Source organism: Anneissia japonica, unplaced genomic scaffold, assembly GCF_011630105.1.
Source record: "Anneissia japonica isolate Jap-2015-1 unplaced genomic scaffold, ASM1163010v1 scaffold3106_len312699_cov133, whole genome shotgun sequence".
NCBI classification, from domain to species: Eukaryota; Metazoa; Echinodermata; class Crinoidea; order Comatulida; family Comatulidae; genus Anneissia; species Anneissia japonica.
In genome coordinates this window covers 134,405-158,605 of record NW_022739518.1, presented here as the reverse complement: position 1 = coordinate 158,605, position 24,201 = coordinate 134,405, and the positions used below count along the sequence as shown (strand labels likewise).

The window sequence follows — 24,201 nt, the reverse complement described above, 5'->3', positions numbered from 1 at the left end:
GTATTGTACTTATGATAAAATATATAGTAGTGTCTTCTTAATCGAGATTGAATAGTTGTTTATATGATCTAGTCATCCCTTTAGTTGAGGTTTGATATGTGTTAAATACATATTTCCCATTTTTATTTATTTTTTTTTGTGGAAGAGTGTCCCCCTTAAAGTCAGGCTCCGGAGGAAAAAAAATGTTGATATGTTGTAGAACTGATTTTTCTAATATTTAAAAACTGAGGAATAAGAGTGTAAAAATGAGCAGTTACGCCCCTTTTCCCCCCAGTTTTTAAATATTAAAAAATCTGTATCTCATTCATCGTTCCCCAGTTTTTCGTCAAACAACTTTTTTCTGTCTTAGAAAAATCAGTTCTACAACATATCAAAAAAATTTTTTCCTCCGGAGCCTGACTTTAATAGAAGTAGTGTTACAGGCCCTCAACAGAAGTAGTGGTATAGGAGAGACCCTAAAGCCAGGCACTCACTGCATCGTATGACCGTTGCACGACGAATCCACCTCTGCTTCCGGAGAGCGATAGACGACATAACGCCGTCTGCTGATTGTCAGTGGCAGTCTGAACGGATCCTCATTAAAAAAGCGACCTGTTGGTTCCGTGCCATCACGTGCATTCGTCGTCACGTTGCCGTCGCGTCGCTGTCGCGCCCAGTGAGTACCTGGTTTAAGGAGCACTGTATAGTTGTAAATTGTACTTTTTGCTACTGTTCTAGGATAAACATGGCACTTTTTTAGGACTGCAGAAAATTGGATGAAACAAGATTCATTGGCGAAACCATTTGTGGCAAAGACAAGCCAAACGAGTCACTCGTCGCAAATCGTGTTTCAGAGAAAATGGCCAAAACATGCTAGAATGTCAAAATTTTAAAAATTTATTTTATTGCACTAAACTAACCTTTATATATCTACACATCATTCTATGCTGTTATTTGTCCCATTTTCAATGTTGAAACAACACTTTTTAAGGATTTAAAGATAGTTTCTGCATGAGATATGCCTGAAATCATAAACTTTGAAGGCTGATTTCTCATATATATATATATATGTTCTTTAAACAGCTGTGTGGTTAAACGCTTGTAACTTCATAAGGAAATGTCCGATTTGAATGATTTTTTTTCCATTTTATAGCTATTATTTTACTCTCTAACACTGTATTAATAACTCAAAATCGAATTTTGCGACGAGTGACTGGTTTGGCTTGTATTTGCCACATTTGCTTACCAAAGCTTTAGTACAAATTTTATTCATCCTCTAAAACCCAGCTTGCGTCTGTTGTAGACTGCCTTGTATCAAGCTCATATAGAGGGTGTTTATCATATGTTGAATATAAATATACAATGAAAAAAAATAAATAAATTACCTTTTAATTTCTTCATCAGCAGGCACATGTTCAACGGTGTACCCTTCTGATTTTAGAAGATCGATGACGGTGTGGTTTCCAAGGAAGTGACCTGAAACAAATTAATGAACAATAATAAGGTAACATGCTTCAGCTTATTAAATCATCATAGGTGAGCTTTGTACTACAGTATCTCCAGATACTAGAAAATGTGTACATTGCATGAAAATATTTAGTGATGAAAAATGCAAATTGCAAACATTAAATTACGCATTCATTAAAAAAGATTCTAGAAATGGTTTATAAGAAAAAAAAAAGATACTATGAATAATGAGCAAGATGAAACAAAGCTTTCTGAATGGAAGATTTTAATGCAAGCAATGGACGGGAAAAAATATAATGTGAATGTTGTTTTTTTTTAAATTCCCATTTATTTCAGTACGTAAGTATGATAACCAGCAAAAAAACCAATTATATTTCATTTGAAAACATCATTATTGGCAGTGTGAGGTAATAGTTTGGTACAATAAAAGTCTTGTAAAGCAGTAAAATAAAAAACAATAAAAATTATTATGTTTTCTGTACTGAATCCCAAGTTGTGTTTAAAAAATAAACAATTTATTTTTCCACTGTTCAGTATTCTATAAATAAAACCATTAGAAAATTTAAATGAACCAAGGTACAGAGTCTCACAACAACAACACCCACTCTCACAACAACAACACCCACAGAACATGTTTTAGGAAAAATTAAGCCTGCACAACTGTTTGCAGACTTCATAGGATACTGTAGATCGATTCTAATAAATTGTACATGAAACATTAACCATTCATTCCAACTGAATCTGCAGATACAGGGCAGTTACCAACACACATCAATATCAGAAGAGTTACAACTTAATTTTAACACTATTGTTTAATGGATTTTTTCTATTAATATATCATAAAAAAATATATACTGCCATTTACACTGAATGATAAAAACAAACAATATTAAAGTTCCATATTTAATATTTATGTTCAGTTGCTTTGTATTTTGGTTAAATTATAATGGAAATATTAAAATATTTTTCATATTTCTTTAAGATCATTTATATTTTGTATTTTGTTCAATTTATGAAAGCGGCTTAATACATCTACTGTACTAAACAAAAAATTAAATAACTTCAGAATATTGATAATACTTTGGTTATATTCTAAAATGATTCACCTGTAAATAAGTACTGGTAACATACTGAATAGAAATTACAAAATGGATTAGCATAATAAGCATTTATATATTACTATTCTATGCAAAGAGATTAAGAGCCTACTACACTAATGGAGTCGATGGAATTGAATAACTTGATGGTTTAAATGCTTGCCTACTATCTCTGGTTCCTGGGTTCAACTGAATACCATATTTTTTTTTGTCTAAGACAAAAAAAGAACTCTACACCCATAACTTGGCCCTGTGGGAGAATAGTAGATTTATACTGAACAGGCTACCCAGTACAAATAAGGTAATATTTTGTTTTTACCTTTAATTACAAACAACCAATTTCAATATTATCTAGCTAATTATACCGATACTCAATAGATAGAGCAGCAGTAGCATTGCACTTGTCTGACAGTTGTTTCGGCGTTCCCCGGACAAGCAAAGACCCCTTATTGTTGGATGCCATTTTTGAGACTTTTGGACTAAAATATTCATTTATCTTTTTCGGTACCTCCTCCCTCCCCTTTGAAAAAGTACAAATAAAATGTTGATTTTGCAAAACCATTTTCCATTTTTTGTAGAGTCAAGTAAAGCAATGTACTTGGTTGCTTAAAAATGAATCCATGGTTACATTATTTTATTTAGATTATTATTTTACCATTATTTTACATACTGCATTGCATGTGTAGAGTGTACAAATTTGTCTGCCCCCTCCCCCCTAGCCTACTGTTTGCACACTTGTGAAAATGTTGATAATGTTGAACAACCCCTTATTGTCATATTCACCTAAATTGCCATTTAATAAATTCAGACATTGTTTTCTTTTACGCGAGAATCATGTCAACGATGTTGCAGGCACACTTGCATTATAAATTTGATTAAAGTTTGAAATGTACTGATCGATATGGGTACTCTATGTCATTGAGTAACATCAATAATAATAGGGTAGAGTAGCAATTCTTGAAGGTAAGATATAATATGTGATCTTAAGTACCAAGTCCATCATTGATGACATTACTATGCATAACCCCAGATTATTCTAAAGGATGGGTCTAAAAATTATTAATCTCCTCAGCTGTCTGAAAGTTTAACGGGAAGTTAAGACTGATAATCACAAATTCTCATCTACAATCATTCTAAATCACTGTTTAATAATGATCGTCAGTATGGTGTGTATATTTTATGACATGATTTACTTCTTGAAGCGTATACTTCAAACATAACTTACATATACTGTTTAGACAGTATAGGTAATAATTTATACAATCTTCAAATCTTGTCACACATGTCATTTTTTTCCAAATGCAGAATCCAGAGGGGACAAAACAGGAGTTTCCAGGGAGATGTGTAAGATTCCATAAAAAAGAAATTGTTGCAAATTACAGAGAAGAGATGACAGATTCTAAGAAAGCATTGGCAGAGATTTCAGGAATAGTAGTCATGTAACAAGGGGCAGCGTACAGTATGTTATTTCAGAGGGCGATATTGCAGAAATCTCAAGGGGGAGGGATGGCAGACATTCTAAGGAGAAGGATAGCATTAGCAGCTTCCAATGAATATGCTGGACAGAATGTGGAAGATAAAGGAGGTGATCACTAGAAATCATACCAGAGTAATTATTTTTCAAATTATTGCAATAAGAATGATGTGAAAAGGTATGGTAAGGAATCAATGAATAATATAAGAATTGTAAATGTACAGTACTGTAATTTTGAGAACACTTGTGAAAAGGGAAAGGCATGCCTGGTAATATGTAACCATAAAGGGACGGCGAGTACTCTATAAAATACACAATTCAAAAGCACAACCAACATGAAAAAGAAAAAAAAAGCAAAAAAAAAAGCATGAGAGATTGAAATTCAGGTAAGTGGATGATATGCTGCACTTAGGCCGATGTCGGAATAGAAGACTCACTGTAGTTAATCGTTTGCTTACACTAGCTTTGGTACAAAGGACCACAGAGCCACCTTTTGCATTTTTAACCATCCAAGCATTTTTTTCTTTACAAATGGAATGCTCAAATGTCCATAATTCTCTCATTTGATGCCTCACTTTCTTTTATTGTTATACCAGAAAGCAGGGTCATACATGGTCAACAGGTTGTTCTTTGCTGAAGTGGGTGTAGAAAGTGTCCCAAGTCAGTTGAAGTCATCAAAAAATATTTGTTAACAGAGCCCTCTAAGTTGCAACTTGGTAAGAATTCAATACATTATGGCAAGTCAACAATTGTTTGCATGGTGATAAAAGGAGCAATCACAGAGATGTTTCATTATTTATTTACAGTATTATCACAATCACCCAAAATATTTCCCTGCAGAAAACCAGAGGCAAAAACAAACATAACCGCCAAAGAAATAGTAGTGGGCGCTAAGGGAATAATATTAATCTTACATTTAAATAATAAGGATTCCAGAAAATCAATTTAAATTAATAACTTGTCTGAATTTATTCTTGTTCATTGGTTTCTTTAACCTCTACTAAAGCCATAAGCAAATTAGTGTTAATTGTATGTTATTGGGATTTGGACTGTAACTCTCTGATGCCTAAACAAACTTAATTACTTTTATTATCTTTGCACTTCTTTTATTGTAACTCTTTGAAATATAGCCAGCAAAAAATATTAGTCTAACATTTTTTTTATTCATAAAACAATCATGATTTAAGTAAATTGTGACTGTAGATGATAAGCAATCGCAAGGTGGACAGTTCATTTATAAAAGTGTCAAAATTATTTAAATTTGAGCAAAAACAAAATACAAAAAGGTGTCAAACGACAGCCACTTCAACTCTTTCAAGCAGTCTTTTATTCACGAAATAGCAAAGCAAGGCACTATCCAAATAAATATGTTATTTTATTGTCACCTCCTAAGCGCTCCACTTCCCATACTACGATTTTTATGACATGTTTTATCATCTCTTACATCCATAAGTGTGGTTGAATGTGCTACACTCCGGTAAAGTACCATACTAATTGGTGACAAAGTAACCAGCATTTTATAGTCTCATTTTAAACTGGTGTCTGCTCAGTTCCTGTCCACTGTACAGGACTAGCACAGAACTTGCAAAAACTTGAATTAATATACTTTACAGTACTGTAGGTACCTTGGGTAACATACTCCAAGCTATCAACTTCAATGAAGAAAGCAATTTTCTCACTGACATAACACTTATCACACAATAAAGTTACACTGCATCGAAATTCATTCTAATAATATCATTTTTGTATACAAGTACAATTAAAAACAATGCAGTATACTGTATGGTACATTGTATTATATATAATTATAGGAAGTCAGGTACAGTACAATTTTTTCCATGAAGCTACTCTGAAGACTGTAATTTATGTAATTATACAAATAAATTAAATCATTTATTTTTAAAAATAACTTTGAACACCGTTATACAGGGTCAATCAACAATGTTTTACACAGTTTTCAGCTAAAACCTTGAGCAAGCAATGAATTAGAATAAATTAAATAATTGCCTATGGTAGAAGTTACTGCAGCAACCCTGCGCTTCTTGACCTCTAAATTTGTTTAAAGCTCTATAAATGACAAGAAACTTGTAGCAAGTCTTATTAATATCAAGCAACCTGAGGCACATACTCTATGGTATGTACAGTACCTATTCAACCTAAGGTTTCTCATTCAACATCCTTCTTTACATCAGACTTACAAATAACAATAAAAAAGCAAGATTGATGAGAGGTTAATGAGAGTTAATGTGGGACAAGTGAATGAGGTAGTCTTTAATCTGCATTCATGTTCATGTCCTTGTTGCTGGTCAATACATTAACTCCGCTTTAATTACACTACCTTTCATCTACAACACTATTTTGATGTTTCTTTCTCCTCTTAAGTTCCTGACTGCATCTAAGTACTTAAATCATTTCTTTTCCTTTGTGATCTTGAAGAAGTACTAAACACTGAAAGTGCTCTGCCGGCACAAATAAAATCAATGAACGAAGACTTAAAACGAACATCAACATGGTTCGTCTTTCAAGTTTTGATTGACAGAACTAATAGCGATCTTAATGGAGAACAATGTCCTTGTTTAAAGTATTCAAGTCAGAATTTCATTCCTGCAATGTACAGTATCTTAATAATCTTAATAATTATTACCATAATAACATAATTAAATTAACACCTAATAATCCAAAACAATTAAATTAAATTATACATTTTTTTATTACTTCAAATGATAATTCTGTATAATTGATATGATATGAAAATAGTAGTTCCTGGGAAGATAGAGCTAAACATCTTTAGGATACTGTCATCAACAATGATATGTACAGTATTACTGCCTTTTCTATTAAATTACATTTACATTTATTGATCTTTTTAAGTTTAGTCAAATGTTGTAATGGACTTTTTTTTAGGTTTTTATTTTTATTAGTACAACATTAAAGCACATATGTGGCAAAGACAAGCCAAACCAGTCACTCGTCGCAAATCGTGTTTCAGAGAAAATGGCCAAAACATGCTGGAATGTCAAATTTTTAAAAATCTATTTTATTGCACTAAACTAATCTTTACATATCTATACATCATCCTATGCTGTTATTTTCCCCATTTTTAATGTTAAAACAACACTTTTTAAAGATTTAATGATTGTTTCTGCATGAGAAATGCCTGAAATCATAAACTTTGAAGGCTAATTTCTCATATATTGTTCTTTAAACAGCTGTATGTTTAAACGCTTGTAACTTCATAAGGAAATGTCCAATTTGAATGTTTTTTTTTTACCATTTTATAGCTATTATTTTACTCTCTAACACTGTATTAATAACTCAAAATCGATTTTTGTGACGAGTGACTGGTTTGGCTTGTCTTTGCCACATATAGATTCAACCTATGCGAATTGCAATCCTTCTATGGTAAATTTTCTCCTATAAGGACAATAAATAAAATTAATTCTGGATCCACTTTACAATAGAAAATAGAAGCATAGTAAATCTCCAAATAAAGGATTTGTAGTTTCCATGATGTAAAAACAATAGTGTTAATCAGTATATTTTAATATTCTCTCAAAGCATTGGACTTATTTAAAATATACAATGCTTACTAACTCTATGAAATCATATTGTTGTCAAGTTCCATTTGAAACCAAACTAAGCTATCATTTTATCTATATAATTGGGAAATAATGGCTACAGTATATAAACAAGACAGCCTAAACAATGTCAGAAGAGAGCCCTGGCCAGGAATATACAGGTTTTAGCAAACATTTGGCCCTCTTTTCAAACTCAACATCCCAATGTATTCTCACCTGTTTACATTCTTGTTTTACCTGTTTTTTTCATTCCATCTTTATTTCTCTTCCTTCAGAGAAATGAATTATTTAAAATACACTAAACTCATCTATTACTAAACTATGTCAAGTGACTTTTGAATGAATGTCTGTTTTAAGTAATTCAAATAGTTTATTAGCTAAAACAGATAGCAAGAAATTAGTTTTAAAAAAAATGTTAGAGGCATTTATCCCATGTGCAATATGATAATATTCCCATGTGCATGTTAAGGAAAGTGTAAGAACATGTGAGTACACTCTGCAGATAAAAGCAGAGATTCAGAATATGTCTCCTAGTAAACTGTACTTTTACTGTACCATCAGAAGGAACTCATCACAAAAAACAATAAAGAATCTGAAGACAAACAGTACTAAACACAGTACAGTACTGTACTAAAATACATCATTTCCTTTTACAGAATTTTAATCCTTTATTTTATTTCACCTATTGTACAAAAAATGAGGAAAAAATTAAAAATGCTGACTATAAGGTTTGAGGTATAGAGTTAAATTTGGATACTAGCTCTGCAATTTACGTTAATTCAACCAACAAGATGATGGATACGCTACTGTACTGGTCAATGATGTTATTAAATAATTCCAGCAAATTCTACATGCTGCAAATCCATGGAAGATGAGTTCATCATCAATAGATCCACAGACAGCAGTTTCGACGCCACTAATATTAATTCTGTGATTGTTTGCATTGGCAAAACCATTCAGCCTGACAAATTGATAATTTATCGCTGTATCAATCAAACATACTGCACTGTACAAAAGATTTAAAGAGGGGATTTTGATAGTGTTCACTTTTGTAGATTATAGGAACTACAAGGTCGCTGAAGGGCACTGGAAGAGAGGCCAGTTGCAGCATGGGCGAAGGGGTTGTATGGAGGGTACAGTTGGTTGTTATTAGTATGTGCATAGTATGAATGAATAGAATACATTAGCCGACAGTGGCCTACAGTATGAATAGTTGCTCTAGAAATTTGACAGTGGGGGGTCCAAAACAGGGGGGCCCCCACCTAGAGCCTATACACTTTTTTTTATAAGAACACATTTTATAAGAACACTGAGGCTGAAATTGCTTAAAAATTAAGAACAAAATAAGAACAAATTGAGGCTGAAGTAAAATGTCAAATGATATTTTTATTTCAAAAAACTAAAAAAAACCCCAAAAAGTCATATCTGTACCTTATGAAGGTGTGACTATGTAATACCCTCTATAATATAGTACAGTAGGTGTACCTACCTGTTGTTGGGGGTCATTTTTACAGGGGCCTTTTTCCTGGGGCTTTTTTTTCAGGGGCCATTCTTTCCGGGGCCACTTTTACCTACATTCCAGTACAATGTACAGTATACTGCTGTACGATAATGACTTTCTATGTTTGAAAAGTATGTAAAAATAAGAACAAAATAAGAACATTTTGAGTCTGAAATCAGCCGAAAAATAAGAACAATGAGCCTAGGCAAAATTTTACTGGTTCTTATAAAAAAAAAAGTGTAGTATCAAAACCTCTGGCTAGGGTGAATAGAGTGAGTTTATGGGAAGGTGAATATTGCACTTTTGCATACCACAACATTAAAAACTGCAATTAAAATATGTTGATTGGCAAATGAATATTTTTATTTGGACAACCCCATGAGGCATTAGATGACAGGGGTTCAAGTTTGATATTGGACAAATAAAACATCGTTATGACGTCAATAGAAATCATTGCTTCAAGCACTAGATCTGCAAAGTGTAAGTAACTTACTGTACTTCATGTGAAAAATAGTGAAGGGTGAGCTGCAACATTGACAGGATCTATTGTACATTGCATAGTGAATGACAGTCTGATCATATTTATTATGTAGTTTGCATTAGTGAACAGGAGTCCAATAATAGCAATGTGAAATGACGGATGATTTGTGGTATCGATATCAACACTGTAGAATGCTAACACTGTACAATTAAAGTTCACAAAAAAACACACAAGAGTAAAATAAAGAGAACCATAATATATAGTAGTATGTACTATAGAAGAATTGAATATCTCAAATGAAACTTTCAAAGTAGATGGAAAATGTCTCTTAAATCTGAAATAATCTTTTGAAGGAGCAAGGGGAGAATGCATAGAAGAGGAATTTAAGGCAGAAACCATCAAGTGTTCTTAAGTGTGTTATGGACCTCAGAAGACCTACTTGTTATGAAGATACTTGAAATATTTTTGCAACATCCAAGGTTGATGAGTATTGGCAGTATGGTTGTGATTATAAAAAACTAGGCCATTTAATTTCACACAAATGGATTCAATTTTGGTCTGTGATTTTTTTATGACCAAAGACAAACATGTAATAAAAGAGCAATGGGATGAAATTCAGGCTCCAATGGAAAAATGTTGAAAACTTGTACTCCAGTTATAAGCCTTCTGACACATTGAAGTTCAATAATCAAGAGTATTGTTCTGTAATTATACAATACAGTAAGATACACATTTAAAAAAAAATTAATTTAATATTCTGTGATTTCTAAGCTTTTCAATTTAAAAAATACATAAATATTAGCCATACCAATCATTTCATCAAACACCATTTGCTGCCTTACTGTACAGTAGGATATACATTTTACAAATTTTCCACATTCAAAATAAATTGTTTTAACTTTCTACTTCAAATAAAAAAAACAATCAAAGTATGTAGAATGGAATATCCAGATAAAGAATAAAAGAAATATCAAAGACTTAATAAGAATTAAAGTCAGGCTCCAGAGGAAAACTTCTTTTAATATGTTGTAGAACTGATTTTTCTAAGAGAGAAAAAAAGTTGTTTGACAAAAAACTGGGAAACGGTGAAAGAGATACAGATTGTTAAATATTCCTCCCTTTTTTACACCTTCCCCCAGTTTTTAAATATTCAAAAATATATCTCATTCACCGTTTACCAGTTTGTCAAAAACAACTTTTTTCTGTCTTAAAAATCAGTTCTACAACATATCAAAATATCATATTTAATGTTACATTGAAGGTACTCTATGTAGAGAGAATCTATAAAATAAGGCCACAAAGTCTGTTATCATACAGTATTATTTTTTTTTTACATTTTCCTTCTCAGTAATTTCTAGAACTAGAAATTCTAGACTACCTGCAGTTCAAAAGATTTCTAATTGTTTCCAATTCGAAACACACTTTAGCCAGTCCTAAATTGGGTGGTAATCCAAGGCAATCGCTAGGCAGCTTATTTCCACACTATTAGCACATGCTTCTCAAGTTTAGGGTGGAGTAGTGAATAACTAACATTGCTTGCTCAACGCCCACGAGTGAAAAGTAACAACATACAGTATTAGTTACGACTGATAAACTCCAATATTAGGACTTGACTTGAACAATATTTAAAGATACTTTTGCTGTTTTTGTACCTTTATAACAACAAGATTAAATATCAAAACATAAACAAAGATGAACATAATCCTGATTCATGTTAAGTCAAATTTCTAAATAAATGTTTTTTTCAGGAAAATTGGTGTTAGGTTTCTGCCCACAATTTGCTGCATCATTAACTGCTCCAATAGTTAAATTCAATGCAAGATTTCTCAAGTTACAAATGTTTACAAATATAAATTTATAATGTGAAAAAGAAGAATGATTGTGACGTGAGTGTTTATTAAAAGCAAATCAAATTTCAACAAGAGCTGAAAGTTGAGAAATTACAAGCTTAATATTATTATGTAGCTTTTGTTCAACAAAAACAAACAAAGATACTCACACCAATGCCATGGTTACAGTACCTATACTCACACAGATGCCATGGTAACATGATGTTACTGAACTTTTCACCATTGATAATTTATAGTCTACACAAATTAAGGGTAATGTACTGTTGAACCTATCTCACTTGTATCAATGACATGTGTCACAGTGGTAGACTTTGGGGACACTGATCAAATGTTTGTGTTTTTTTTTGGCGCAGCTTATCATGTTGGGGTGTGCAGCAGTGGGGATGAAGATGCACGCCTACCCCAGTCTTCTTCCCCTAGAAATGTCTGAGTGTGATAATATGAGTTTGGTGGTGCTGAACCTGGGAAAACTGCACTTTTAAGACCCAATCCGTGTACAGCAATGCTCTTTTACAGTAGTTCTTACTGATAAGACAAGCCATTTGATGTTACTGTTAATAATACGGTACATCAATAACTCTCATCTCATTGTTATAATAAACCAAACAATTATAAAGTGTCAATATTAAATCTGAAGTAATAATCAGGGGCACGGTGATATGATGTTTACCCAGTCAAATGGACCATGTAATGTAATATTTTGATAAAAAAATAAGTATCTTTATTATAATAACAGTAAATACTATGAATAAAAGCAATTGTGATACATATAACTATGGAATAATACAATTCAAGGTGTTTGAGGATTATGATTATTTTCATCAATAACAAAAGTCACGTTCAAATTCAAAGTAACGGTCCATCTTTAAGACTTAAATAAACGTTTCAATATTTACATTTCAAATTCATGAAGAATTTGACATTGGAAATATTTCTGCTGATTAGTAAATATCTCTTGAGTGTATTCTAGCATTCTATATATTTGATTTCGACAACTCAAGCAAGAAATGGAAGGTATGTAACAATTGCAGTGAGTTTAAAGTGGCTTTCTTTGTAATCGACGTCATAATGAATTCTGAGCATATACTCAACATTTAATGCCAATGAAGAATATAACAATCTTCATCTCTCCATCATTTATTGACTGCGATCCAGCATGTCAGTTCATTAGTGTTCACTGACTTTTGAAATTTACCGTACATGCCCGGTAAAATGTGAAAGTCTCTTTAATGTGTTTCTTCAGTGTGCAGTAAAGCATGTAACTACAGTGGTACTGTAGGTAGCCTAGGTGTGTGAGGTGGGCTGTATAATTGACAGAATGAGCTGTAAAAATGGCTTAAGCTTTGGTCACTGCATTGGAAGAATGCTCCACAATGCTTCCTAATTCTCAGTGAATTCGTAAATAAATAATAAAGGTTTAGTGTAGGACTAATGAAGCATCTCGTGTTGCCTTTATTGTGCAGTGTTCTACATTCATTGACTGAAGAATGCTGCGTTTGTAGCCACCTATCGAAAAGGAAAACCATGTTATGATGTGCAACAGGTGAGAACAGCACCAGTCACCACTTTCCACATCAATACTTGTTAATTAAGCTCACTCATTTTACAATAATAAATAACTGTTCTAATTCCTACAGTACCTGTGTCTCTCACTGTATTCACCAACATCATAATTTAGTACCAATACATTTAGAAGAAAATTCCTATGATGCAGTATCAAAAGCTGTTTCAATAACAAACTTAAAACTCTTTAAGATGTTTTAAATTTTAAAAGTTTTAAAAAGTGATCAATTACTGTAGCTCTGCATTCCAAAGCTAAATTGCTAATTTTGACATAGTAACTGCTTATGAAAGGCAAACCTAGTTCAGATGCTCCCAACATAAAACAATAACTATTTGCAGTACTTGTATTTCAATAAACTTGTTTTCTACTCACTAAGAAGATGCAATCACTAAAAATAAGTTTGTTTTTGTATCAAATATAAGGTGAAAGGACAAAGTGAAAGTAAAGAATGAAAATAATACAATGGATATTATTAAAGCAAGGCTTCATGAAAGTTTTTATTTATTTTTTTAATCGTAAAACTGATTTCTCTATGACACAAAAACCACATTTGACAAAAAACTCGGGAACGATTAATGAGATAGATTTTTGAATATTTAAAAACTGGGGGGATGGAAGGGGGGGGACGTGGCGTAACCACTCTTTATTCCACATTTTCCCCCAGTTTTTAAATATCAAAAAACTGTCTCGTTAATCTTTTCTGAGTTTTTCGTCAAATATGCTTTTTGTGTCTTAGAAAAATCAGTTCTACAACAAAATAAAAAAAAATCTTTCCTCCAGAGCCCAACTTTAAACAATTTGAGTGCTGACATTGTAGCAATCCTAGCAGACAGTAACCATTAATACTCAAGGATGGTTAGTACAAAAGAAAGTTCTATCAACAGGTATTTTTTATTCAACATTATAACACTTCAATGATACGCTTTCTCTCAATATATTGAGAGAATACAATACAAAATATGTCATGGTGGCTTACATAGAGTCGGCGAATGCAAATCAAAGAGTCACCGACGTCTTTGGCCCTTTTAATTCTCTATCAATGTGTGATTTGTTAAGTGAAATACTTTTAAAGAAAACGACAAAACTGCTTAGGAAATCTTATACATTTAGCCTACTCAATAGCTTTAGCTAGTAATTGTAAAGATTTTGTAACTTTAGTTGAATCACTATTGTATAGTAATTAAGTTATGCATTACAACCAGTTTTTGGCCTTGCAAAAAAAAAAAAAACTTTACATAATTCAACAATTTTTACAGCCAGGAATACCCTTGACCAAACTGTGTGGAATTCTTACCTATGGCACCAGGAAAGATATAAAATTAATCTAATCATAAGGAAAGCTAAAGTAATAATATTTATTAAAAACCAGCCAATGGGATTTGTGAAAAATTTAGTGAGATTGTAGACTCAGTTGACAACTGGCAACTAGTGCACTGAAGACCTAGTTCAGCAGCATTTCTGTACTTGTGTCATCACACTTTGTTAGTGGAAGTGCTACTCATAAATGTCAGTATGTTGTGACCAGCTGCAGACTGCAAATCACTGCCCATTTCCCTATAGCAATTGCTTCAATTCATCCAGATTACCTTATGCAAGATTTCCCTTGATACAAGTTACTCATAATTTATTCCTAAATTCATATTTTTAATATTGAGATGAGTATATTATTATACTGTAAGTCAGTTCTTTAGTACAGTATTGTAGGGTAGTATTTTTATTTATGTTTCTTTATTACAAATTCACAATATCAAAACTCCCTATAGGATTGAGGAGTTTGGCTGATCTTGGGGCCCTGACAGCCACAGTGCAGTGCCAGTACCAACACATTGGATACATACTGTACTGTCCTCCTCCACCAAACTCAGTCAAATGGTATACACTTTTTTTTTATAAGAACCAGTAAAATTTTGCCCAGAAATGCCCTGGAAAAGTTGCCCCAGAAAAAAGGCCTGGTAAAAATGGTCCCAAATGAGAGTACACCTGATTATAGGGGGTATTACATAGTCACACCTACATTACTGCACATAAGGTACAGATATCATTTTTTGGTTTTTCAAAAACCTCATTTGACATTTTATCTCAGTCTCAATTTGTTCTTATTTTGTTCTTAATTTTTAAGCAATTTCAGCCTCAGTGTTCTTAAAAAATGTGTTCTTATAAAAAATAAAAGTATACTGTATTAAAGGAGCCTTCAGTACAATAGCAACAAATCAGAAATTAAAACAAAAAGGTAAAAATAGACTTATTAAAAAAAAATAAAATCACATTAGGGCCTACTGAAAGAAACTTAACTACATTTAAACTAAACTTATTTATCGTAAATAAACTTACATCATTAACTATAATACTTTAATTGATTTTTATTTTCATTTTAAAATTGGAAATTTTATTTGAGTTTTTGAGGTCATCACTAAGTTCATTCCATACTTTAGCACCTCTGCTACGTTTTTTATAATCTGTTCTTGGTTTGGGTAGTGTTAAATGATTTTTCAGATCTGGTGTCATAAGGACATTCTTTAATATGAAATCTGCTTGTAAGGTAAGTTGGTGCTAACCAGGTTTTAAAACTACCATTTTCTTTAATCTGTCTAAAATAAACAGAAGATTATGTTGTACAGTAATGTAAACTTAGTAATTTTACAGTACAACAAATATAAAAACTTAAAGATGCAATTTCAATACATAAATTGGGGAGATAAACAAAATAAGTACAACAGCTGCTGCAGCAGACATCTTAAGTACCTATCAAGATCCAAGATTAAAAGTCACAAAAGTTGTACAATTTGAGGCTCAGCAGCAAATGGATTTAAATAGTACTCCCTGTGGCACCATTCAACAGAGCAAAACTGCTGTCGATCTAGCTACAGCACTAAATAAAATTCATTCCCTCAGGTGTCAAAAAAAACCTTGCAGTGCACAACTTGCAAAATGTACTGTATACCAATTTAAATAACTAAACAAGCAAACTCAAAATCACTTGATAGATTATATTAATCGACCTAAACATACTGTAGGCCTAAACAATAATAATTCCCTCCCCCCACCCCTTACCCGGAAGGAATGCTCATTTTTTATGCAATTCTTCTTTTATTGCCAAAATCAACATAAACAAACACAATAACAGTCAACTCAGGCAGCAGGCAGAATCTTAAAAGTGAACTACTGTAAATCACTGCAACAAAAGTTAAGGTTCCTTACTCCCAAAGTAACATAACAATAAATAAATAAATATTATACAGTAAAACCTCTGTCTATACTATCAAATTTTCTTTGACAAAACATTGTTGTATTTGCATACCCTAGGATCATGATGTCCCTATATGACCATGATGTGATGTCATCATGACCTTATTTAGGCATGTCAGATATTTTTTGGGATTTAAATAGTATTCCCTGTGGCACCATTCAACAGAGCAAAACTGCTGTCGATCTAGCTACAGCACTAAATAAAATTCATTCCCTCAGGTGTCAAAAAAAATCTTGCAGTGCACAACTTACAAAATGTACTGTATACCAATTTAAATAACTAAACAGCAAACTCAAAATCACTTGATAGATTATATTAATCGACCTAAACATACTGTAGGCCTAAACCATAATAATTCCCTCCCCCATCCATTACCCAGAAGGAATGCTCATTTTTTATGCAATTCTTCTTTTATTGCCAAAATCAACATAAACAAACACAATAACAGTCAACTCAAGCAGCAGGCAGAATCTTAAAAGTGAACTACTGTAAATCACTGCAACAAAAGTTAAGGTTCCTTACTCCCAAAGTAACATAACAATAAATAAATAAATATTATACAGTAAAACCTCTGTCTATACTATCAAATTTTCTTTGACAAAACATTGTTGTATTTGCATACCCTAGGATCATGATGTCCCTATATGACCATGATGTGATGTCATCATGACCTTATTTAGGCATGTCAGATATTTTTTGTCAAAAGAAAATTTGATAGTCTGGACAGGGCTTTATAATAGCACATCATCTCTACAGTATGCACTTCACATTATCATAATGCGGTTATTGAATCAAACACCCATATAGTAGTGAAACACACGCACAGTTCCCTGGGGAGAATTCCATAATGTTGCATCAGCTAATCAGCACACTGACACTTGAACCTATTTTACCAGTTTCCTACTTTAAACCAGGGTGGAGAGAGACAGCCATTTAGCACCTTCCCGAAGACAATAGAATTGCAGAGGGAAGTTGGAAGCTCCGAAACATGCTCTGACCTTAAGGTTGGCAGATTAATTCCAATCAATCAATCAATCAATTAATCAATCAATCAATAAGGTGCATAATACAGGTGTCTCTATGCGGCAATAAAGATTTAAAAAAGACCAATGAAGTGAAGCAAGCAAACAAAGTCGGTACGAGATCAAGTGTCACCAGCGAAGAGTCAGCTACCGTGCCACCACTACCATGCCACCACTACCGTGCCACCACTACTGTGCCACCACTACCATGCTACCACTCATGCAAGGTTTACTGTACAACCCTATGAAGTAAATCACACTATTTATACATACAGTAGAAAATGTCTATTTTTAACATCAATTCAATATAAAGGCTCTTCTATTTTAAATATGAAATTTAATTGATTGAATTAATCAAAATTGGAAGGCTTTAATGTTGCTAAATTAATGAATAAATAAACTTAAGTTTTTATAAGGTAGTTTTTTGAACATTTTGTCTTCAATCATGCTCTGTAAATCTGTTTAACTGGACATACTAAATTACTTTAATTTTTATTACAATTTGCTACAGTATTTGAAAATTTTGTCTTTGCAATTCAATCATGCTCTTGAAAACTATTTTTTTTGTGGAATATTTTTTCTCCTCCCAGTTCGATGCTATTTTGTATGTTTAAATTTACTATACTGTAAGTACTTTTGTTTATAATCTTGACTTTGACTATTTCAAAAAGCAGTACTGTCTTTAATACTGAAACTGCTATCCATTCAAAAGAAAGAACAAAAAAAATAATTGTTCATTTGTAATTTACAAACAGCCAAAAATAAATTACTACAGTAAGGCAAATTTCACGGTAGGCTCTCAGTGGTTTAAGATGGTATAATTTAACCACAGACCCTATTTGTATACTGTATAGGGTCTGTGGTTTAAATAAACCATGAAGGTAAAAAATTGAGAGGAGGAATAACAACACACCTTTCTCCTTTAATGTTTACTGCCAACATTAAGAGGACATTAATTCTCAATATACAGTATATCACCCAGTTATCTATCAACTCTGGCTTGTTATGTAACCTGCTTGCTGCAAAAACTATTGCAAGGTCTGAGGTCAATAAACCATGCCAGGCTACTACCCACAACAGCTAACTATACAGTACTTGTATTGAAAGTTTCTTGTTTTAATACCTAATCATATAGTAGTTTTGTAATTTACAGAACACTAAAACTGTCATGAATATTATGTAGAAGTACAGACTTTTTTTAAGAACATAGTATTTAAATAAAAAATATTAAGGCTAAAATTGCTATAAAAATAAGAACAAGAAATTGAGGTTGAAGTAAAATGTTAAATGAGGGTTTTATTTTTAAAAACTCCCAAAACAAACCCCAACAAATAAAATAATCAAATACAGTAAAGTATTAATGTTTAGATATATACTGTAAAATTATTTTGGTCTTACCAGTAACTTATGTGCACTACCGTAACAGCAGGTGTGAATGTACTGTAATACCCTCTATTAGTATACAGTATAGTAATAAAATACTAATATACTGATACAGTATACAACAATAATTTTCTATCACTGAAAAGTGTGTAAAATAAGAACAAAATAAGAACATTTTGAGCCTGAAATTTGAAAAGAAATGAACACAGAATCTGAACAAAATTTTACTGGTTCTTAATTAATAAAGTGTATTTTATTATTCTAGAGTAGTGAGATTACTAGTGTACAGTACGTAAGTCCTGTAGATTTCATTAAAAAAATGCTTTATCTGAAAAATACTGTAAAGAAAAAAGGATAGATACACTGGAAAGCAATGGGGTATGATGCCCTGTTGTACTGTATGATGAGATAATCAGGTACCATGATAATATCATGGAGTGTGGCATGGCGTCCTGTGGTTTGATCTGGCCAATCAGGTACAAGGATTGGTACCCGGGGTAGCAGCATGATGTCCTGTGGCATCACGCAGGACTGTATGTTGTTACACACCGAACCTTCCTCCAATATGGTTCCGATAAATGACTCAGACAGTATCTACTTCCTGTGCAGAGTTCCAATTTGAATGTCATGTCACGTCCGACTGCGAGCGCCAGACACTTTCACATTCTACTTGGTGACACCGCAAAATTATTCATAGCCATAAATTAAGTTAATCAAAATACCTTTAAAAATATTATAAGCTTTGGCATTATAAATTTTGTTATAAAAAAAAAATTAATCAATATACCAACATTTTAATTATCATTGCTGTTATACAAAAGTAATCCGTCAACCCAGGTCCAGTTTCAGGCAACATACAGCAGTATATTGTATTTATATTGTTTGTTGTACTAGAATTTTTAATTTATCGTCTCCATTTAACTGTTTCAATGTATTATACAATGAAAAGATCATCAGGAGCAGACAAAGGCTTGCAGGCAATATTATCAGGTGTAGTGAGCCAGCCAACCTACTTTCTACGAAACAGTATTATGAAGATGGGGCAGACTACTGTAATATTCATGCAATACTCTACCTAGTCGATAATGTTGTAATGCGTAATATTGCCTGCTACATGTCTAAAAATATCTATCGACACCAATGGTTATAGTATATATCCAAGGTACAGTATACCATTTTGGAGCATGGATGAGGACATTCTCCTTGACAGTGCAAAAGCAACTTGTACAGTCTCTTAAGGATACAGACTTGTAAAATGTATTGACCACACTGTCTCATGAGCATGACAAGTTATTCCTAGAAAGGCATGGCCTTTAGCACAATATTAGGCTTTACAGTATACTGTACAAGAATAAAAGCATTTTTAAATTACTCTTACCTGCCCCAAATGCAAAGAAGAAACTTTTCTTAGGGTATTCTTCGAGGAGTTCTTTCACCCGCTTTGCCATACGACGATTCCTCTTAATAATTAACTCTTCTTTAAAATATTCATCAATTTCATTGGCTGTTGTATATTCAACTGATGTTAGTGTGGTATTCAGCATACGCGCTAGTTGAGCTGTATCGCGGTTAAATATGACCGAATCCAGGTCTCCACAATTATAATGTCTAATGAGGTCTTCGGTCGTGTATGACATGTGACTTTCCCCTGATCGTAGACTTTCATGTTGGAACAATGTTTGGTTAAGAGCAAACAGAACCTGAAATTTAATGAGAAAAAATTGTTTTTTAAGGATTGAATAGAAGAAGCATTTTAAAGTCACAGGTGATATTGATGTTGGAACACATAACTACTGTACTTTTTTTATTCAGTTCGAAACCTACAGTGATAAAAACCACCATAACAGGTTGAATCAAAACGTAATAAAATAAATGTGAACCATAGTGTTAACTATGGTTCACTAAAACACTAACATAGATTTCACAATTTTATTTTAAAAACATTTAAACTATCATAAAAAAAAAAGAGATTGAACTCACAAGTAACAAGCAGACTATTAAATTTGTTAGGTAACAGTACTGTACATTATTTAGTAAACACAGATACTGTAAGGCTCCCACAAACATCATAACAAAAACAATATTAATATTAAAAAATAATAAATAAAAATCTAATAAACACAATATAGTAGTCACATTTTAATATTCAGTACTACCATATTTAGTAATGTGTGATTTGTAGACTTAGCAGACTTTTAATATTAAATTACTATTCAGTCAACAGAAATTCAGTACCTCCCTACTGTTGTTAATGTTATCCTTGACTCAGTATGCCAATGATATTGCTATGGTAACATAAACAATAACAATTATTTCTCAACTGATAAATAATCCAATACCCATGGATTATCATGAATTGAATGATAACATCTTCTTGTACTAGTCAAGGCTACAACTTAATCTTAAAAAGTGCATTGAACTTGCTACTGTACCATGCTGAAGACTACTGTACAGTATGAATCCTATTTAGACTACTCTAGCACTAGACATGGGTGAAAATGTCAAAACTACTTCATACTCTGTATTCATACTCTGTATTCATACAAATATTAACATCCTTAATCTCCATTATTGATTGGTGGTATTTCATCACTATACAGTAGCAACAATATGATGTGATCTTATGATATGGAAACTTCTATAAAGTAGCCAACAATAGTATTAAGCTGGTATGTTGAGGCTTAATATTGATCAAGATGGACAAGTGCTTTGACCAGCATGTAATGTCCTTGAATGGTCAGTTTAGCCCTGTAGGGTTCCTATGCAATACCAAGATGTCAAGGTACTTTTAATCCAAGTTCAAATTATGGTAGACAGGTGGAGAAAATAAAAAGTAAGCACGCTAAATATCAATTAAATACTTTAGTAAGGTAAGACTTCTTCAAGGTAAATAGCCATTCCTCTCTTGAAGAAAAAATTTTACAAAATATTAAATTACAGTATATATTTAGTTGGCAATTGGTATCGTACAATAAACATCTATAGATTTTATATCTGTTGAGATATACAGTATGTGCGTTCTGTGTACGTGTCTGTATATGTTGTTTATACTTGTGAGGCGTCACAGAATTTGTGGGACCCTGGTGGTGACTGTTATTGGGGACCCTAATAAGCAAGCGTTAAGTTTGCGAGCGGGAGAACAGGGGATAAAGGCCCCTGGTGGGGGTTCGACCCTCTCGCGCTCAAAGCTTATGATCTTCATGAACAGTTAACTGTGTTGTCAGAGAACATACCTGTAGAATAATGGTCCATGACTGATGAAATACTTCAGACAATTTTATGACACAACCAACAGAGATTACAGGCCAACTTTTAGAAATGATAGGCCTACAGTAGGCCTATCTACTGTTGTGAGAAACGTACAAAAACATGAAAAGGAATATGACAGGCTTAACCATTTCCAAACCACTGTCGGTAAATCAAAAGACCCTCTATGCTTACTGTATGTCACGCGCGACATCAATCAACACCATAAACAAAAATCTGAGATACTGTACATGCAGTTTCTGTACTGTATGATGATGCTAGGGCGGTGTATTTTCAATGTTTAAAACTGTTGGGGCCCCATTTAATGAAACTATGATATTACGGTATACTGTAGTATTAAATATTATATATTTTTTCAAAGTACAATACCTGAATCCCTCACGCCTCCCTCGTATAAGAGACCATCCCATGCCCGAGCTTGATGCCACTGTTAGGAGGACAGTATACTGTGTATTTATATTCAGTATTTTTTTTTTTAAGCTAAACTGACAGAGGAATGAGCTTTGCAGTACTGTAGGTGCATTTAAATAATAATCTAGGCTACTGTTGGCAGACATTTTAAGGATGTTGTACAAAACTTATGTGAGTTGTTTTACCTTATGACCAAATCAATACTATAAATTAATATTGATGCTTAAATGGTTGACAACTTTTGTCGTTAAAATTCCAAGCTTGTGTCGTAATCCACACAGTTGATTTGATTCAGAAGTGCTAAATCCATTTAAGAGACTTTCATGATACAATTCATATGTCATTATGTTCTAGTATGTACAGTGTTATGATGGGCTCCACATGGCTAACGTCAAGAATATGAGTTGTACAGGTGAAATATTGGACCCATGCACCATATTAAATTTCTTTATTTTTAAAAATACAGTAGGCCTATAGAACTACAGAATACTGTAGAATACAGTAGACTTCTTTTTTTCCTGTGAATTTTTAAATATTATATCAACCAAGGAATTTATCCAACCTGATAATATCTAAATAAATTCATGTCAAGCCTACTGTATCCTGTACTTCAAAAAGACTAAGACTCAAGTAGCACAGCACTATAATGTTGTTTTCTCTTTTTTAATTTTTTTTTTTTTTTTTTTTTTTTGGCACAGGTGTATGTACTGTACTGTAGATTATTATATCTACAGACGTTCCAATAGAAATCAAAATTTGGAGACTGGAGGTGCACTAGAGAAGTGCACCCTAATCCCAAGAAATATTAAAAATGTAAGTTGTTCATGCATGCATTCTGATCTTCCAGGTGTCAGTAACACTCGGAAAGACATTGTACCATACTGACATCGTTAATAAAGTCGGGAAACACTGACATACAGTAGATACTTAATTCTTTGTACCAAAAATCAACTAAATTAGTCATTTAGGGTAGTTGAGAGTTCTTTTATGAAATTTGGGATTATTTCACAAAATTTGAAAGAAAAGGAGACAGCATGAATATTCAGAAGACTCCCAATCGAATCAGGATGTATGCTTTAATATACATATTTTCAATGAAAATATTTCAAACCAAGAAGTTAATACATTATATTTTTAATTTTCTCAATTAATTATTTTAAACTATCGATCATGTATTTTATGAATTTTTATCATCTTTTTATGAATTTTATCATTTATTTTCTGAATATTTTCCTTAATGTCTTTAATTTTATCATCAATTTTATGAATTTTATAATGAATTTTATGAATTTCACCTTTATATTTTTATGAATTTTATTATAAATGTTATTAATTCTCCTTTCACTTTCTATCTCTGTTGTTTTTTAACAAAAGGTTGTCTTGGAAATACCACCCCAATCTGTCAGTGGTTTGCTTGCTTTTTTAAATCCTTTCTTTATATTTGTAGGCTAGGTTCTAGTAGTCTGGTTGTAAAACTGCTGAAATTAACTTTAGCGGGAAAAAAGTAAAGGAAAATTAATTTTTGGTTTTTCTAAATCAGCATACCCTATAGTGTCTCAGAAAAAAAATCCCCATGCCTAGGGCTTGGGCAATTTTTTTTACAGCACTTTAAAATTTTGACCTAAAATACCCTATTTTAAACTATTTAAGGTGGTGGTATATAGGGGAAATAAATTTATGCTTTTGGTCACTTTTACATATACTGTGGATATGAAATGTAACAACAACGTGGCTAAATATTTACTCATCACTCTCATTAAAAAATTTGATCGGAATGATGATGTCACCATGACAAATTCCAAGATGGCGTCCATTATGTCGGGAAAAAACTATGTTTTTAATGTAAAAATAATTTTATTGTTATCAAAGTACAATACAAT

At 32.5% G+C, this 24,201-nt stretch overlaps 1 protein-coding gene across 1 annotated transcript in view; it reads right to left on the bottom strand.

Annotated features, from left to right (window-relative positions):
* Positions 1-24,201, bottom strand: part of LOC117117931 (metalloprotease TIKI1-like) — a 47,411-nt gene that overhangs the window by 11,652 nt on the left and 11,558 nt on the right. The window contains exons 3-4 of the mRNA XM_033262414.1: positions 20,022-20,343; positions 1,365-1,455 (exon numbers count right to left, since the gene is read on the bottom strand). Of these exons, the coding sequence (XP_033118305.1) occupies positions 1,365-1,455; positions 20,022-20,343 (413 nt within the window). The remainder of the gene's footprint in view (positions 1-1,364; positions 1,456-20,021; positions 20,344-24,201) is intronic.